This window comes from Antennarius striatus, chromosome 2 (genome assembly GCF_040054535.1).
Source record: "Antennarius striatus isolate MH-2024 chromosome 2, ASM4005453v1, whole genome shotgun sequence".
Lineage (NCBI taxonomy): Eukaryota > Metazoa > Chordata > Actinopteri > Lophiiformes > Antennariidae > Antennarius > Antennarius striatus.
Genome location: NC_090777.1, coordinates 20,793,211 through 20,812,088, shown reverse-complemented (window position 1 = coordinate 20,812,088; position 18,878 = coordinate 20,793,211). Strand labels below are relative to the sequence as shown.

The 18,878-nt window shown below is 43.5% G+C and overlaps 2 protein-coding genes across 3 annotated transcripts in view; one reads left to right on the top strand and one right to left on the bottom strand.

The window, feature by feature from the left end:
• Positions 1–18,878, top strand: part of lrp1ab (low density lipoprotein receptor-related protein 1Ab) — an 86,019-nt gene that overhangs the window by 53,958 nt on the left and 13,183 nt on the right. For both annotated transcript variants that reach the window (XM_068325929.1, XM_068325921.1), the window contains 36 exons: positions 236–440; positions 630–794; positions 998–1,242; positions 1,888–2,019; positions 2,788–3,015; positions 3,160–3,334; positions 3,488–3,582; positions 3,716–3,865; positions 3,964–4,104; positions 4,241–4,369; positions 4,451–4,582; positions 4,704–4,838; positions 4,947–5,076; positions 5,180–5,306; positions 5,652–5,803; positions 6,123–6,247; positions 6,479–6,853; positions 11,060–11,249; positions 11,423–11,627; positions 11,706–11,898; positions 12,209–12,334; positions 12,425–12,553; positions 12,874–12,993; positions 13,726–13,839; positions 13,949–14,098; positions 14,207–14,329; positions 14,490–14,606; positions 14,736–14,864; positions 14,979–15,107; positions 15,252–15,392; positions 15,497–15,684; positions 16,508–16,691; positions 16,797–16,882; positions 16,970–17,089; positions 17,882–18,069; positions 18,235–18,440. In XM_068325929.1, coding sequence (XP_068182030.1) covers positions 236–440; positions 630–794; positions 998–1,242; positions 1,888–2,019; positions 2,788–3,015; positions 3,160–3,334; positions 3,488–3,582; positions 3,716–3,865; positions 3,964–4,104; positions 4,241–4,369; positions 4,451–4,582; positions 4,704–4,838; positions 4,947–5,076; positions 5,180–5,306; positions 5,652–5,803; positions 6,123–6,247; positions 6,479–6,853; positions 11,060–11,249; positions 11,423–11,627; positions 11,706–11,898; positions 12,209–12,334; positions 12,425–12,553; positions 12,874–12,993; positions 13,726–13,839; positions 13,949–14,098; positions 14,207–14,329; positions 14,490–14,606; positions 14,736–14,864; positions 14,979–15,107; positions 15,252–15,392; positions 15,497–15,684; positions 16,508–16,691; positions 16,797–16,882; positions 16,970–17,089; positions 17,882–18,069; positions 18,235–18,440 — 5,679 coding nt within the window. The remainder of the gene's footprint in view (positions 1–235; positions 441–629; positions 795–997; positions 1,243–1,887; positions 2,020–2,787; positions 3,016–3,159; positions 3,335–3,487; positions 3,583–3,715; positions 3,866–3,963; positions 4,105–4,240; positions 4,370–4,450; positions 4,583–4,703; positions 4,839–4,946; positions 5,077–5,179; positions 5,307–5,651; positions 5,804–6,122; positions 6,248–6,478; positions 6,854–11,059; positions 11,250–11,422; positions 11,628–11,705; positions 11,899–12,208; positions 12,335–12,424; positions 12,554–12,873; positions 12,994–13,725; positions 13,840–13,948; positions 14,099–14,206; positions 14,330–14,489; positions 14,607–14,735; positions 14,865–14,978; positions 15,108–15,251; positions 15,393–15,496; positions 15,685–16,507; positions 16,692–16,796; positions 16,883–16,969; positions 17,090–17,881; positions 18,070–18,234; positions 18,441–18,878) is intronic.
• On the bottom strand, positions 7,961–9,082 carry LOC137602879 (galanin receptor type 1). The gene has a single exon (XM_068325970.1). It carries the CDS (start codon positions 8,996–8,998, stop codon positions 7,961–7,963), a length of 1,038 nt encoding a protein of 345 aa, XP_068182071.1. The 5' UTR covers positions 8,999–9,082.

Genomic DNA, 18,878 nt, shown 5'->3' with positions numbered 1-18,878 from the left:
GAAGAGAGAGAGAGAAGAGAGCTCATTTCTTTAACCTTTACATTTGTTTTCTCCCGGGTGAAAGTGAACTATTACACTGAATTTAGTCAGTCAGGGCTGATGTTTGTCTCCTTAAAGGCAGATTAATTCAAATATTAACATGCTACAAATCATCAACCTTTCTCCTCGGCGCACTATTCGTAATAACAATAAAGAAACAGAAACTAAGTCTCTCTTTCTCTGTGTGTGCCTGCAGCACTGACCAGTTTTGAGGTGGTGATCCAGTACGGACTGGCGACACCAGAGGGCCTAGCGGTGGACTGGATAGCAGGAAACATCTACTGGGTGGAGAGCAACCTGGACCAGATCGAGGTGGCCAAGCTGAACGGGAGCATGAGGACCACGCTGCTGGCTGGGGAGGTGGAGCACCCAAGGGCAATTGCCTTAGATCCTCGTGATGGGTAAAAAAACCCCCAAATCTACACAGTCTGAAGCTTTAATCAACCCTTAAGAAAATTCGTAGCAGTTGAATTTCCCATATCTTTCAGCTTTTGGGCTTATTCCCTCGGTATACTCGGTGTAGAATGACATGCTCCCTTGAACGTGTCGACAAAGATCACTCTTTATGTTGATTTATTTTCTTTTGGCAGAATTCTGTTCTGGACAGACTGGGACGCTAGCCTTCCCAGGATTGAGGCGGCATCGATGAGCGGTGAGGGCAGACGGACCATTCACAGGGAGACGGGCAGCGGTGGCTGGCCCAACGGACTCACTGTGGACTACATGGAGAGACGCATTGTTTGGATTGATGCCAGGTAGCATTTGCTTGTAGTCTCCGAGTACGCAGAATGTTCTCATTGCACTGCTTCCACCCACTCACTCATTACATCACAATTCACCCAGTCTTCTTTTTTTTCTCTTGTCTTTCCATTTTGACCGTTGCTGTCTTTTCAAATGAACATACAGATGAATTTAAGACATGATCCCCACATTAATCTTTGTTTTAATTCCTCCCCAGGTCAGATGCTATCTACTCCGCTATGTACGACGGCTCTGGGCTGATTGAAGTGTTGCGGGGTCACGAGTATTTGTCCCACCCCTTTGCTGTCACCATGTATGGAGGCGAGGTCTACTGGACGGACTGGAGGACTAACACTCTAGCAAAAGCCAACAAATGGACAGGACACAATGTCACTGTCGTCCAGCGCACCAACACACAGCCCTTTGACTTGCAGGTCTATCATCCATCCAGACAACCTCAGGGTAGGTTTCCCACCAGATACATGAGCATAAACACCAGGAGAGAGAGAGAGCCCCACAATCTACTCATATACCCCTAGCCATCAGCTCACGGTTCACTGCACACCGTGTTGATCCACAACTCTGAGCCCTCAAAGACATTTGACCTTTCTGGTCTGTGAGACAAGTTGTCTTCTTGCACCAGCAGCAATTTTGACACCTCCTGCTGGCTGATTGATCAAAAAGCCACCTCAGTGTTTGACATTTCCCATCGGCCGGGTAGGCAATAGAACCCTCCTCTTGTGACTTAAATGTCACCGGTTGATCTCAGAGGCACACACATGATTGACACATTGAACCGTCGCTTTGATGTTTAGTAGCCTGGCATTGCGTTGATGTCGAGGGTGTGTATGGGTTGCGGAGGGACGAATTTGTCCACTTATTGAAGGCTGGAAAAGAACGAGGTTACAGAATTGATGATTGACACTTGCATCCAACACCTATGACAGTGATGAGCAAAAGCAGTACTGACGGGTCCAGCAGACGCTGTTCTTGATGTTCCATTGATTGATAGATTAATTGAGATGACTCTCTGCTTGACTTCACGCATTAAGTCACTGTTAAGATGCGTAGGGTTTTTCTGAAAGTCTTTCTTTCTTTCCCTCTCAGCTCCAAACCCGTGTGCCACCACCGATGGGAGAAGCCCCTGCTCCCATCTCTGTCTCATCAACTTCAACCAGACATTCTCCTGTGCTTGCCCTCATCTCATGAAGCTCCAGCCTGACAAACGCACCTGCAGAGGTGAGGACAGATAAACTCACACAGTCAAATGCATTTGCACACTCCCCCCCCCCCCCCCCCTCTGATCTCTGAAGAGACACTCAGACTTTGGGTGTATTTGCAGCGCTTGTCATCTCGGAACAAGTAACCAGAGCTTTGTTTACGGGAGTCTTGTTGCTCACAGCTCTCATCCCTTGTTATTTTACACTCAGCCTCCAAACTTCACATCAGCGTCATTAGTTGTCATCTCTTATGACAGAAGATCTGATTACCTCTCCTCTGCTTGCACCACATGACACAGCCTTCGTCACTCTCATTTCCACTTCATTAACTACAAAGGGCTGTCAACGGTGATGCAATGAGCACTTCATTTCTTGCACTGTGATTTCATGACTGAGGCTCGTGATTGTTTTTAGTGGTGGCTGTGGAAATTTATCTGGTGTAAATGTTAAGCATTTTATCAACAATCCTCCTGCAGTATAGATTTAATTGATTATATTAAGGCGGTTGATTGGGGGTGGTGCATTGTCCATTAACTTAGGAAACAGAACAATGTAAATTTGGACAGATTAGCATGAAAAAATTGGTTGTTCTTCATAGAGAAGTATATTCATAGAGGTTGTACTTACAATGGTAAAAACATATTGAAGCAACAAACTTCTTGTTTTCTCTCTATTTTCATCCTTTACTTCATTTGTCGCTGGTGTCAGTCTTTTAAAAAAAATTGTGTCATAAGCTGTAAATGTGATTTCAAATTTTTCATATTCGGCTCTTTTTCTTTTTTCGCAGAGTCCCGCAAATTTCTTCTGTATGCTCGTCAGATCGAGATCCGAGGTGTAGACATAGACAACCCCTACTACAACTACATCATCTCCTTCACCGTGCCAGACATAGACAACGTGACCGTGGTGGACTATGATGCTGTGGAGCATCGCATCTACTGGTCAGACGTCCGAACACAGACAATCAAGAGAGCTTTCATCAATGGCACCGGGGTGGAGACGGTCGTGTCAGCTGGTGAGGATGATTACAGGAATATTTTTCCTTCCATTCTTTTAATTCTTTATATGTAGATAATAATTGTAGTTCATATGTACTGAATCTATCTGAAAATTAGATTTGAATCCTGCAGTTTTTTGTTTTGTTTCTATCACTTCTTAGACCTTCCTAATGCTCACGGGCTGGCCGTCGATTGGGTGTCCAGAAACCTTTTCTGGACCAGTTATGATGCCAACAAGAAGCAGATCAATGTGGCCCGACTGGATGGATCTTTCAAAAATGCTGTCATACAGGGCTTAGACAAGCCCCACTGTCTCGTTCTGCATCCTTTACTAGGGTGAGTCCAGTCAGGCCTGTGGGAAGTTTCAGATCTGATTATTGTCTCTTTCATTTTCTGTTTCGTTCAATTACCCAATCACCACAATCAGGTTCTGATCTCTAAGGGATTTCAGCCCCTCTTCACTTATTTAATGTGAATATGTCTCCTCAGAAAGCTGTACTGGACTGATGGTGACAACATCAGCATGGCTAACATGGACGGTAGCAACTTCACCACACTTTTCACCAATCAGAAAGGACCTGTAGGTGCGCAAAAATAACTGACTACAAAAAAAATCCTCTGTCTCTCTTAAACCTCATGGAGCAAGAACATATGAAGTGTACTAATGTGAGGCAGTTGTATCTAATTATCCTTATTGCATTACTTTTTCCTGCTCAGGTCTCTCTATTGATTATGAAAAGGAGCAGCTGTACTGGATCAGCTCAGGGAACAGCACCATTAATCGATGTCAGCTGGATGGAAGCAAACTGGAGATCCTGGAAGGTGCTAAAGGCAAACTTACCAAGGCTACAGCTTTAGCTATTATGGGTAAGACTAGAAGGATTACATAATAAAATATTCATATCATTGCATATATGCTAACAGTGATGAGGCATCAACTTATGATTGAATTTCCATCACTATAGGAGACAAGCTGTGGTGGGCAGACCAGGGAACCGATCAGATCGGAACATGTGATAAGAAGGATGGAGGAACCTGGAAGGTTCTCCGAAACAACACCTCACCAATGATGCACATGAGGATCTATGATGAGGATGTGCAAAAAGGTAAGAACTACCTTCACTTTTTGTCATCACTGGGTTAAAAAATTATTCTCCATCATTTGGAGGAGTCAGAAACTGTCGATAAGTCTCTAAGAATAATATTATTCTTTTATTCCACTGATCTCGTCTTTGTCTTTAGTTGGTACCAACCTCTGTAGCAACAATAATGGAGACTGCTCCCAGCTGTGTCTGCCCACATCTCCAACAACCAGGGCCTGCATGTGCACTGCTGGATACAGCTTAAAATCAGGACAGCAATCTTGTGAAGGTCAGACTTTTCTTCACAGCTACAGTCAAGCACACTGTGGGAGTGGAGAAACAAAAATGTTATTGTGTTGCTTCTGAGCAGGTATGGGCTCCTTCCTGCTTTACTCTGTTCACGAGGGAATCAGAGGAATTCCACTCGACCCGGCAGACAAATCTGACGCCTTGGTGCCAGTGTCTGGCACTTCTCTGGCTGTTGGAATCGACTTCCATGCTGGTGAGTAACGCTTTCGGACATTTGTATCCGGGTAGCCTGACTTTAGTGGCAATTTAAAGCTGTCATAAGGTCAGTGAGGTAGACATTTAAAGCCTGAAACAAAAGGCCTCCTGTTTTCCAGAGAATGATACGATCTACTGGGTGGACATGGGCCTGAGCACCATCAGCAGAGCCAAGAGAGACCAGACGTGGAGAGAGGATGTGGTCACCAACGGCATTGGCAGGGTGGAGGGCATCACCGTTGACTGGATTGCAGGTCTCATCATCACAGCTGTCCTGTATTAACTCACTTGTGCATGAAGCACTATTACACAAGCATGGATGAAGCTCCGCATTTCTGAATTGCAACCTTTTGCTTCTATAGGAAATATTTACTGGACTGACCAGGGCTTTGACGTGATCGAGGTAGCCAGGCTGAACGGCTCCTTCCGCTATGTAGTCATTTCCCAGGGCCTGGACAAACCTAGAGCCATCACTGTCCACCCAGTTAAAGGGTACGGTTATTATTTATGCCTATGAATATTGATCCTTTCAACTGCGTTACTTTATTACATAACATTCACCCTATAATCATTTTTTGTTCATCCGTGTGCGAAGGTATCTGTTTTGGACCGAGTGGGGTCAGTACCCTCGGATTGAGCGCTCTCGGTTGGATGGTACCCAGAGGCTGGTCCTGGTCAATTCAAGCATTAGCTGGCCCAATGGAATCTCCATTGACTACAAGGTGTGGATCAAAGCACTTCAGACATCATGAATCCCATTTTATTTTTTTATCATCGCTGATTTTCTCGTCAATTCTACTGATTTCAATATTTTTGCGCTCATTACATTCTGTTTATAGTAAGCAGATTTAATATAAATGGAAATCTATTTTAAATAATTATTTTTGAATATTTTAAGTCAAAACAGCCAAGTGCACTAAGTCAGTAGGTGCTCTGGCAAGGAAAGGAAATTGGGAGATAATTTGTTTCTATGCATTTTTGAATCTCCTGAATTCCTCTTATTTTTTTAAATATAAATTTGTTATTTTAATAATTAATATTATTACATTTCCGCTTTGTTCCTGCAGGAGAATCTGCTCTATTGGTGCGATGCGCGGACGGATAAGATCGAGCGGATCAACCTGGAGACCGGAGAGAACAGGGAGTTGGTGCTGGCTAATAACAACATGGACATGTTTGCCGTGTCTGTGTTTGAGGAATACATCTATTGGAGTGACAGGTCAGCTCAGTTTAGTATTTGAAAGGGAACAATACAAGTTCATAAAACACATGATTACACATGGTTTAAAAAAAACAGAATTAGCCAGACGGCTAGTTTTCATCTGTAGTCCCCTGGCCATGATTTATAATAAGTAAAATACATATACAATATAATTTAAAAAATACATATTCAAACACTTACTGTACCATTAAAAGACAATAAGACATCACACATATCGCATCTTAACATTTGACAGTGGCCAATTAATGTGTTTATTGATCTTTTATGATCTTTTGGAGAAGATTTTACCCCAATGGTTTTGTTGTCTTTGGTTTAGGACTCATGCCAATGGCTCCATCAAAAGAGGGAGCAAAGACAACGCTACCGATGCTGTTCAGCTGAGGACTGGTATTGGTGTGCAGCTAAAAGACATCAAGGTTTTCAATAGGGCCAGACAGCAAGGTAGAGAAACTCACATGACATACGCATGACTAGACGTAAGCACAAACTGTTCCCCACAGGAATAGCAGGCTGCCATATCTAATGTATATAAATAAGCCCCTACACACTATGCTAATAGTGTTTACCACCCAGTTTAATCAACATCTCTCATGAAAGCATAAGCTGTTGTGTTTCACCAGGCTTGTTATTCGTTTAACAACACAACTCATAGAAATGTCACACTTTCCCCAGGCACCAACGTTTGCAAAGTCAACAACGGCGGCTGTGAGCAGCTGTGTCTTTTCCGAGGCAACAGCGATCGTACCTGTGCCTGCGCTCACGGCATGCTTGCAGAGGATAACCGCAGTTGCCGTGACTACGACGGCTACCTGTTGTATTCGGAGCGAACCATACTGAAGAGCATCCACCTGTCTGACGAGACCAACCTCAATGCACCGATAAAGCCGTTCGAGGATCCTGACCACATGAAGAATGTCATCGCCCTCAGCTTCGACTACCACGGAGGTGGAGGCAAGGGAGCGAACCGGATCTTCTTCAGTGACATCCACTTTGGCAACATCCAGCAGATCAACGACGACGGCACCGATCGCAAAATTGTGGTGGACAGTAAGTATGGAGTCGACAGTTGTATGTCTTGTATTTCTTTTCAGCGCCTCAGGAAACCCACAAATGTCTACAAAACCTTTGCCCTCGGCTTTGTTTCTACACATTTTCAGCTGTGTTGTCTTTTTCTTTCATCCACTCAATTATTAATTGAATGTTGCTACTGCAAAACAGTCATCATCACACACTTTGACAAACACAAGCACCCAGGAGGATCCGTGCTAATTTATACACAGCTGCAGCTTCTCAACCAGAAGATTGACATCACTTAAGAGCGGCACTTCAAAAAGACACACACACACACACACACACACACACACACACACACACGCACACACACTGTGCTTTTTCGCTTGTTTTAATATGTATTAAATCCCACTCTTTTTCAATGATTCATAAGTATGATGTTGAACCTATTCCAGCATCACATTTAAAAACTTGGAGGAAGAAAAACGGTTCATATGAAGCCAATTTTTATTTATGATTATATTTCTATTCAGGACTAATTGAACACAGCTGAGATTAGAGGAACATCAGTTTCAGATGATCATTAAATAAGATACATCATCTTGTAGTGGTAAAGTACAAAAACATGATTACGTGATCATATTGCTTCAATGTTTTATTACATTCTCAAGGTTCATTGATTTATCGTTCTATAACACAGCGTTGCATAATACCTTGGGAGTTTCACTCCCGTTTATATTACATTCAAAACAAATACTCTATTTATTGTGGAGATGGAGTAAAGAGGAAAGAAGATGCTCCCTACGCTGGCGGTATTGCAGCAGATTCTTTATCATTTGCCAAAACATCAGCAGGGTAAGCAGGCTGCGCCCTGGGATAGGCTTCGTTTTTAATATCCTTTGGGATCTGGGCACCCACCTCTCCTCAACAATATCAGTGATGTCCTTATAAATAAGTCCAAACAAAATGAGTTTAAACAACAAACAACTTTTGAATAAGGAGCAAAGAGGGTATTGCATATATAATCTTGAATATATTTTTACACAGTAAAATATCTACATATGTAGACTTAGAGGAATATTTGTATTAATATAATGATATTTCTTTAAGACCTATTACGTAGTCCTAGTTCTTGCTAATGAGTCAGTTTTGGCCTCTTTCTGAGGTTGTATCCAGCTCAAAGGGCTGCACTATGTCGCTGCTCGACACACAAGAGCAGCAAATCAGACAGCTCTTGCAGCCCACCCAGCGTTCTCTCCCCAGCTCTTGTAATTCTCGTCTAAACTTCTGAGACATTAACCCGTACAGCACAGGGTTTACCACTGCTACTGAGGATGCCAACAGTCTTGCCAGGATGGCAATGGTGTTGTATCCAGGTGAGCCTGTTATGGTTCCTCCTATGAAGGAGAACATTAGGGCGTAGGAGGGCAGCCAAAGGAGTGTGAAGACCAGGACAAGAAGAGCTGAAGTGTGAGTGACCTGGCTCTGGTAGCGCTCCAGCTGGGGAGCGTTCCCCAGCAGCCGTGCGTGTCGGAGGAAACAGTAGATCTTGGCGTACATCAGTACAATGATGCCCAGTGGTAGAGCGAAGCCAAACAGGAACAGACCGATACTGTAGACCAGCTGACTGAAGTCAGACAGGAAGGCGAAGCAGTACGCCGCTGTGGACTCCGTAACGGTGCGTATGGCAAATTGTGGCGCTGCCAAGCCAGCGGCAGCGACCCAGAGCAGAGCTACCGTCAGCTTTATCCGTCGGTGCATTCTTGAGCGGTACGCCCAGGTGGGGTGTACGACTGTCAGGTAGCGAGTCACAGCCAAAGCTGACAAGGTATAAACCGAGGCAGCTGAGCAGGCCACACCCAGGAAACTGATGGCTTTGCACAGGAAGCTCCCAAAAGGCCAGAAGCCCAGGGTGATGGCGGACGTGTGGAAGGGGAGGCACAACAGCAGCAGCAGGTCAGCAGCACTCAGAGCCAGCAGCAGGGTGTCCGTGCCGTGCGGGGGTTGGCATTCTTTCCTTCTCCTGCAAGTGAGGATAATGATGACCAGTGTTTGGCCCACCAGGCCAGTCACCAGAATTAGCCCGTCCAGAATGGGCACTAAGGTCTTCATCATGGACTCGTTTGCCTTATTGGTGTAGTCTAGACTACTGCTGTTGACCTGCTGCCCCAAAGACTCCATGCATTCAAAGTCAGTTATGAGATGAATGACATGTTGATGTTAAACATTTCCACACGCCAATTAGTGTCCAGGTGAAGCATCTTCTTCTCCAGCTCAGTTTTAATTTGTACAGTGTTAATCACAGGTATTACCACACTGGTTACACGCTGGTCAGTCGATTTCTTCATTGATAACTGATTTTTTTCTGTCGCAGGAAAAGATAAGTATATTCCAGTTTCCAGTATTTTTAGCAGTTAGAATTGGTTATCAAGACCTAAAGATGAAGCATTCAGACCTCTTAACTTTTTGAGGCACATGTAATCTCGTTCTTTTCTCACCGAATCCCTTTAAAAACATGTCTCTTCGCGTGGCTGTCTTCCAATTGTTGAAGTAACATCTTCAAAAGTTTTTGATATTACACTCGACTCATCAGAAAGTCAATGAAAAGCTTTTCCTTGGCTTTTCCTTGGCTGCATCATTCCAATCTGGGGGGTGGGTGGGGGGGTTTCTGCTCAACAGTTGCTCTGTGGACGTATTGACTCTCGAAACCAGGCAACAAAGAACAAATTTATCCTCATGGTTGTCAGATATTCCACTTTAAAAGCAGTCAATGCTACTTGATGCTAAGTGGTCATCACGGTAGGAGGCATCTTATCCACTCAAAGGCTCTCCAGAGACGTGCAACCTGTAGACTTCACCGGCAGAGGAGTTACTGTACAAATACCACGACCTCCAGTGTCGAAAAAGAAAAGGTTATTAACAATCAGGTTAGCAAAAAAAAAAATCAACAATGAAAGCTCAGTAATTCTCTGGTGTCATTACAATTCCGATTCCTGTGATCGTTAGAAAGAGTGTAGTCTTTGTGCTACTGGGTTTCCTGACAGACTTTCACCACTGTTTGCACAGTGACCAGGGGTTGTACTGATTGCAAGGGGAGGGGGGACTGTGTCATTACATAATATAGCTTGAACTTAATTTATTCCTCCCTGTTCAGTGCATCAACCTCCTTCATTCCAAGCAATTAATTCCTCAAGTGCACCTTTTCTCTCTGTTTTGTGTTGCCTGAAAGTTGAGAATGAGTGACACACAATGAGACTTACTTGCATGACTCTGTGGGAAACTGGTCTGTTAGTTTCACTGAGTGGTTAACGTGATCTTCAGCCTTGAAATTGTCTACATTAAGGTTGATTATGGTGCTTTTGTTACTCATTTAAAAGATGTATTAAAAGACGATTATTGACTTTTAGCCAAGAGCAAACATTTGCGTGGAGTATTTCAGTCTTTATTGTTAGTTGTAAGTAGTCATAAATGTGGTTGCCAGAGTCACGGAGAGCAGATGAGCCCATAAGGCTGCTGCGCAGTGCATTTTCCATGATGTGATATGTGATGTAGGCATTTTAGATAAAAAATATTACCACTGATAAATGTTCCATGTCTCATGGCTCGTTGGGCAGGAGAGCAGATATCAGACTTCTTCTCCCTGAATTGTGTCCCTGAAGTGGCTTGACGCTGTTCCAATGGTAGTTTTCTACCAAGTACAAGAAGTCACCATGAATGACAGTATCCACAGGGAGTTGTATTTGTATGTGCAGGCAGCCAGCCATTGAACGATAGGATGAGACAGACTCTTTAAATTCCCTACAGGAACAGCAGGCCTGGCTCAGACTTATTTCTTTGTGGCGAGGCTTCCATTCCTTTTTTTTTTCCCTTTCTTTATAACCTTTTTCTTTCGTCCTTGTGGTGTTTCACCACTCGTGAACTAATGTGGGAGGATAGGGCTGACCTTAAACACATTTTCCACTGCCTCTTTAATGAAGTCTCACAGCATTAACCGTGGGGGCAACTTGTTAAACTATTACAGTGATTAACGATCTGTTGAATTCTCACTGAAGGTCCTCATTAAAGCCCCTCCTTCCACCACAGAGAGATATTTTCTTACTGAGAAATTAATAGTTGCTCTTCTTGAGCTTTGTCCTTGAAGTTTTGGCCAGACAACAACAAAAGAAATACATGTCTTAAAGGTATTGTCATGGCTGTGAAATATTTCTCGAGGTCTTACTTCTTCTTTCTTTCCCCCCATAGATGTCGGGTCGGTCGAGGGCCTGGCGTACCACCACGGTTGGGATACACTCTACTGGACTAGTTACACAACCTCCACCATCACTCGCCATACTGTGGACCAGAGCCGCCCTATGGCCCATAACCGCAACACTGTGGTCACGATGTCTGGAGAAGACCACCCCAGAGCCTTTGTGTTGGATGAGTGTCAGGAGTGAGTTGTTAATATTGAAACTGGAAGTTCTGGACAGAGTGGAGGTCAAGTTCCAATGCTATTGTTTGTTGTTGCTCCCCCCCCCCCCCTCTAGAACATATTATCCATTGCTACCGGACATTTGGGACGTCCCATTGCACACATTAGTATTGACTTGTGTTTTTTCACCACAGTCTCATGTTCTGGACCAACTGGAACGAGCAGGCTCCCAGCATCATGAGGGCTTCTCTGAATGGAGCCAATGTGCTGGTGATCATCGGCAGTGACATCAAAACCCCCAATGGCCTGGCCATCGATCATCGCGCTGAGAAACTCTACTTCTCCGATGCCACGCTCGACAAGATTGAACGTTGCGAATACGACGGGAGCAGTCGTTATGTAAGCTCTTTAATTTGTCCTGTTCATCGCGCAAAGATGTCGACTTGTGTGGATTTATGGCAACATTTTCTCCTGCAGGTTTTGTTGAAGAACGAGCCTGTCCATCCATTTGGCCTGGCTGTGTACGGAGACAACATCTTCTGGACCGACTGGGTGAGGAGGGCCGTCCTCAGAGCTGACAAATACACAGGAGGAGACATGAAAGTGCTGCGTGCTGACATCCCTCAGCAGCCAATGGGCATCGTCGCTGTTGCTAATGACACCAACAGTTGTAAGTATTATCCAATGAAGTTACCTTGAAGGTTGTAATGCATAGTGTCTTCCTGTAAATTAAATAAATCAAACAAGCGTCTTTACCGTCTGTCAAAAAGGCTCATTTTTAGTTTCTTGCTGGTGTTAGCATTTGTCCTCCAAATGTATTTGACTGTTGATTCTTGGTCTTATTTCGTACACGGTGAAACCTAAACAGTGTAAAATTGTTAATCACATGGTCTCTGTCTATAATATAATTTGGTTTATCACAGTGTATTCTGTCAGTCACCTGGTTTGCAAATAAAACTTCCTGTGTCGTACACTCCCAGGTGAATTTTCTCCTTGCCGAACAAACAACGGTGGTTGCCAGGATCTATGTCTGCCTACATCTGATGGCCGGGTCAACTGTAGTTGCCGTGGAGACAGACAACTTTTGGAAGACAGCACCTGCTCTTGTAAGAGAAACAAACTTTTGATTATTTCTCAAGAGGCTTTTACTTTTGACTAAAAAAATGGCTGAATCCCAAATGTTTCTACCCTCACAGCACTCAACATGTCCTGTGGAAGCGTGGATGACTTTGAGTGTGGAAACGGTGACTGTATCAATTACAGCCTGACCTGTGATGGTATGGCCCACTGCAAGGACAAGTCTGATGAGAAGCAGTCCTACTGTGGTGAGTTTAGTTAATTAGTTATTCAATAATGAAATGCAAAAGGTCATCATTTATATTCTAATCTTCATTCGCAGGTAGTCAGTGAAAGATAATATTCAAAACAATTTAAACAAAATACACAACTAGAATGAAATAATATTAGATTGTTAGGAGATCAATAAAGTATCATAGAAGCAAGAACATTTTTAACCTAAGAGAGATATTTGAACCAAAATGATTGGTGTTTTGCAGCTATTTAATTGATGTTTGGACCATTTTTTGATTATGCAACAGCCTCTCTGTACCCCAGCTAACCCTGTTTAACTTCTGTTTACCCACAGCCAACAGAATTTGTAAGAAAGGATATAGACGATGTGTGAACGGCCGCTGTATTGGCCACCAATTTTGGTGTGACGGCACCGATGATTGTGGTGATCACTCGGATGAATTGCCCTGCAACAGTAAGTCATGTCATCTTCATCTACACCCAATGCTCTTTCTTCTCTTCTTCTCCCATGTCCCTATGCTTCCTTCCTTTTATTCTAGGCTCTTCTGTTTCCTGTTGTTATAATTATGTAAATGCATGTAAATAATGCAACTTATACAGCGTCTTTTGGCTGTGCCATTACTTTCTGTCATTGTTATGTGTATTTATTGCATCTCTTGCGAGCAGATGTCACCTGAATTTCCCTTGGGATCATTAAAGTATCTATCTATCTATCTATCTATCTATCTATCTATCTATCTATCTATCTATCTATCTATCTATCTATCTATCTATCTATCTATCTATCTATCTATCTATCTATCTATCTATCTATCTATCTATCTATCTATCTATACTCATTGTAAAGCCGCAAGTAATAGGTAAATCGTTGATCGTTTGACTGATGCGTAGAAACCAAATGGGTTAACAGATAACAGTATACGGTGCAACTTCAACTGATTTGCCCTCACCACACTTTCTGTTCATCTGTTCAAATTGCCTAATCTGCACGTTTTTATAACATTCTAAATGGATTAGTTTGTCCAGAGAAAAAAAAGTAGTTCAAAAGGTGACTGCTTAGAGATGTTGGGTTCAGGTTTTTAGATTTTATCCCTTTAGCCTGTTTGTTATTGATGTTTTTGTTGAGCAAATGAAATTCTCTCCCAGAGGCGCACATTAAACCTATAATAAAATTGACGTCCTGCAGTGACCCTGTGCAAACCAGGAGAGTTTCAGTGCAAAGATGGGAGCTGCATCTCCAACTACAGCCGCTGTGACCAGGTGGTAAATTGCGAGGATGCCGGTGATGAAATGAACTGCCGTAAGCAATCTAACAAAATGATTTGACAATCATAATTAAGAGGGGAAGTTTATTAAAAAAATGAGTTGAATGGATTAGTTAACATTCAGTCTATATCCATTATTCACAGAACCCACGGATTGCTCTCGATTCTTCCGCCTGGGAGTGAAAGGAGCATCTTTTCAGAGCTGTGAGAAAACGACTTTGTGTTATCTGTCGTCCTGGGTTTGTGACGGCAACAACGACTGTGGAGACTTTTCAGATGAGAGAAACTGCCCAGGTTCGGTTCTTTTGTTTCATCTTTAAAATTCCATTTGTCCCTCTGAAACTGTCAAAGATTGTACATTATGGTTTGTTTTTTGTTTTTCTTTTCTAATATCTTTTGCAGATAAAAGGAAACTTAAATGCCCGGTCAACTTTTTTGCTTGCCCCAGTGGTCGCTGCATTCCTATGAGCTGGACCTGTGATAAGGAGAATGACTGTGAGAACGGAGCTGATGAGACACACTGTGGTCAGTCTGATACTAAGCTGTGCTCTAATAGCTTTATTTTGTCTGGAGAACAACGCATACCAGGCTGTTTTCTACAGACTAGTGTAAAAACATGATTTGTACTTGAGGTGGATGAAAACATTTCTCCAGTTGCTGAACCCTCTTTATCAAACATTTGCAGACAAATTTTGTACATCCACCCAGTTTGAATGTGGGAACCATCGCTGCATCTCCACCCACTGGGTGTGTGATGGCTCTGATGACTGCGGTGATGGTTCTGATGAGGACCAGAAATGCAGTAAGTGACATTTCACTAACTATTACCAATTTGAAAATATTTACTCACTTACTAAAATGAGGCTTTTGATGATGAGTGTAAGATTTCCACAGTTGCACCACCCATAACGTTACCCTAATGTTGTCGCAGAATCCAAGACCTGCAGTCCTGAAGCTTTCCAGTGCCCTGGTTCCCACATGTGCGTGCCTCAACGCTGGAAGTGTGATGGAGACAAGGACTGTCCTGATGGAGCAGATGAGAGTGTCAAGGCTGGTTGCTGTAAGTGGGATACTAACGTAATCCCATGGAAAATCTACTTTATGATAAAACAAATAAACACTCCCAACATGGTTCCACTTCCAGCAATCACAGCGTGTTCTTCTCTGTTTCCAGTGTACACAAACAGCACTTGTGATGTGGAGAACGAGTTCATGTGCCAAAACAGACAGTGTATCCCCAAGCACTTCGTGTGCGACCATGACATAGACTGCTCGGATGGATCGGACGAATCCCCGGAATGTGGTATGTTTCTGTTAATGTGAACCTCAGATTACTTGCAAGTGCAAGTAGATTAAAAAATAGTTTTGGAGAGAATGTGAACCTTGCTTGTTTTTTGTTGTACCTCAGTGTGAGGTCCAGACTAACGATAAACATCTTCTGGTGTAGAATACCCAACGTGTGGTCCCGATGAGTTCCGCTGCGCCAATGGCCGCTGCCTCAACCAGAAAAAGTGGGAATGTGATGGAGAGTTTGACTGTCAGGATCGCTCCGACGAGGCTCCCAAGAACCCCCGCTGCACCGACTCAGGTGAGGTTCACATTCACCGATTGATCACCGTTAACGATGGTGTGAGAATTCATATCTGATGCACCGTTTCAAGCTGACAGCGAAGCGACACGCTATGATTTCAGAGAGGACGTGCAACGAGTCGGCGTTCACATGCCGTAATGGCAAATGCTTGAACGAAACTCTGCTGTGTGACCGTAACGACGACTGCGGCGACGGCTCGGACGAACTCAACTGCTTCATCAACGAGTGTCTGAACAGCAAGATGAGCGGCTGTTCGCAGCTTTGCGACGACCTCAAGATTGGCTTTAAGGTAAGACGGCTAATCGGTGGGTTTTCATGTCATCCCTCTGTCATTTGGGACTCAAGCAAACCAACAAAGTAGTTTGTCTAATAGCAATACAGCTAACCAAACGGATGTATACTACTGAAAGTGATTAGGGAGGACCTCAAGTGAAAAGTTTGGGAACTACTCGCTCCAGGCATGCAGTTATGTAAGACCAAAACATGTTTTGGTTCTTTTTGTTGAAAGTAGGGGGGGGGGGGGCAGTCTTGGAACAGCATGAACTCTGCGTGAACCCTGTGAATATTTGTGGTTTAGGCTTTGGTCAGAGTTTCATTTAAAAATGATAAGAACAAATTGTACACCAAAAGAATTCACTTAACACTGATGTGGATGCTATCAGATTGAATCACTATCAGTGTTTGTGTAGCATTTAATGTTGCATAGCTTCATTATCACACACTCTCGCTGGTGTGGGATGTCTCTATTCCAGATCAGTACTCTTTGAATTCCCACATAAGAGCGAAGGAGTGGAGTTTGGAAGTCTCAGTGTGTGTTGGTGTTTCTATCAACACTTCAATGTTGATTTTGATGATTAATAAATGTGTGTTTTTTTACCATGCCCTGTGTGGGTTGAAGTTCTGAAACGTATTTGACAACAAATTTCACAAGCGTGCCGAAATTTAAACGCCATTCCAGGATTTGGAAAGTGAAGCATTAAAAAATGTATCGGGGTTGAGGTTTTGGACCGGCTGTGGTGGGTTCTCACAGCAGGTCCAGACACACATGTGTGAAGTTTTGAACCCTGCAGTGTGAGGTGTTAACATTTCTCCTGTGCTGTCGGCCCCTTCAGTGCAGGTGTCATTCAGGTTTCCAGCTGAAGCGCGATGGGAAGACGTGTGTGGATATAGACGAGTGCACAACCACCTACCCGTGTTCTCAGCGCTGCATCAACACACACGGCAGCTTCCACTGCCTCTGTGTCGATGGCTTTGAGCTCAGCCCCAATGATCCCACCATCTGCAAATCTACATCAGGTAAAGCGCGTGTGTGTGTGTGTGTGTGTGTGTTTGGATGTTAGTGGTAATATATCACCAGTTAACTCCCAATCCATGTGTTTTCCGTCTGGTACATGTGTTTAGAAGAGGAGCCCTACCTGATCTTCGCTAACCGGTACTACCTGAGAAAACTTAACCTGGATGGATCCAACTACACTCTCATCAAACAGGTGATACGTGCTGGCTCTTTGTTCGACATGGTGAAGCTCAAGAAGGCGTAGTTACACATATTAATGCTAGACCGTCCTCTTACTCAGGGTCTGAATAATGCAGTGGCGCTGGACTTCCACTACGCAGAGCAGATGATCTACTGGACAGACGTGACCACTCAGGGCAGCATGATCCGTCGCATGCGTATGAATGGCAGCAACATGGAGGTCAGTAGAGAAATCAGATATCCTGTGTATCACCACGACTTATACCAGAGAGTTTTAGGTGTCATGATTAACTAAACTCATTGGGCATCAGAGGTTTGTACTTTGCCTTTGGTTCATCAGCAAATACTTCTGTGTATATAACTAGATGGGTCGAGGATGAAGAATATCACCCTCATCAGCATCACTAATGATCTCTTAATTTATTGGTACCAGTGATGCTCAGGAAGGTACAGGCAAACCTCGGTTTCCGACCACAATTCGTTCCGGAAGGCTGTCCGAATATCGATTTGTTCGAATTCCAAATATACTTTTCTCATTACAAATAATGTAAATGGTCTTCATCCGTTCCAAAACGCTACAAAAGTAACTTTTTCAACATAATAGGTTATTTCATAATGTCATTTATATATCAAATTGTATAGTAATGAAACATATCAAAGAAATGTAAAAGAAAGAAGCAAACTAGAGAAAAAGAAAAAAAAAAAACGCCAACGTAATCAGGTTAGCCTAAGGTACGAGTTACCGTCGTCTTTTGGACAGAAGTTTACGGTACCGTAACTCGTACCATAGGCAATGGAACGCAAATTAAGTGAGAAATTATCGAATACAGTAAACTCAAATAAAAAGCACTTTACAGTTGAAGCATAAGAACAATAAAGATAAGAATATTTACCTTTGTGGTAGTGAGCTTTTGGCATACGTGAATAATTTGTATATTTTTGTTAAAGTTGTCTGAGTGTCTTCTTAAAAGCTAAAGCATCAGCTAATGCTGTGTAAAATTTGACCCGCCAGGTTTTGCACCGGACCTCCCTGAGTAACCCAGATGGACTGGCCGTGGATTGGGTTGGTGGGAACTTGTACTGGTGTGACAAAGGCAGGGACACCATCGAGGTGTCAAAACTGAACGGGGCTTACAGGACTATGCTGGTGAACAGTGGTCTGAAAGAACCTCGTGCCGTGGCTGTGGATGTGCGCTATGGGTGAGAAACACAGTTTATGTATTTCACAGGTCGGAGTTCTACTGTTGTTTTCTTTATTTAATATCACTAAACGTTTAAGTGTTTGCCGATGATGATCAATCAAGATTTTTTTTCCAACTACATTTCTGAAATGTAGACCTAATGCTCTCTCCACTGCCTGTTCAGGTACCTGTACTGGTCGGACTGGGGAGACAACCCTCACATTGGGAGAATTGGGATGGACGGCACTAACAGAACAATCATTGTGGAGGATAAGATCACGTGGCCCAACGGTCTGACGCTGGACTTCATCAACGATCGTATTTACTGGGCCGACGCCAGAGAAGACTACATTGAGTTCGCCAGTCTAGACGGCACCAGCAGACACACGGGTAAGAACCAACACACACCTCCCACCTGGACACACAGATACGGGACCTTTGCCCCCGTCATGTGAGCCTCACGTGTGCTTTCCTCTCACGTGTGCCGACCCATGCGTGTGTGATGTGTTTGGATTGCTGTGTTTTACAACGCAACTTAATGGGGTGTTCCCTGAAGCAACAGGCCCGCATGCTGAATGCAAACACATGAAATGAGTTATATAGGAGGAGAAAAAGAGCCATTAATGTGTAAAGGCTAATGAGGCATCGAGTCCCTTACATAACAGAGATATAGTGGAGCCACTGTTGCTGCACACCCACCCTGCCTCTGTTTTACAATTACAACAATCAGACACAATGACACCTCAGCAACAAGTCTAGTTTAATTTCTATACAGTTAACATAATCATTTCATTTCATTGCTATTAGGGCTCCACTTGGTCAAACAAA

What these genes read in the sequence shown, in the direction of transcription:
- LOC137602879 (XM_068325970.1), bottom strand. Translation starts at nt 8,998, where the DNA reads ATGGAGTCTTTGGGGCAGCAGGTCAACAGCAGTAGTCTAGACTACACC.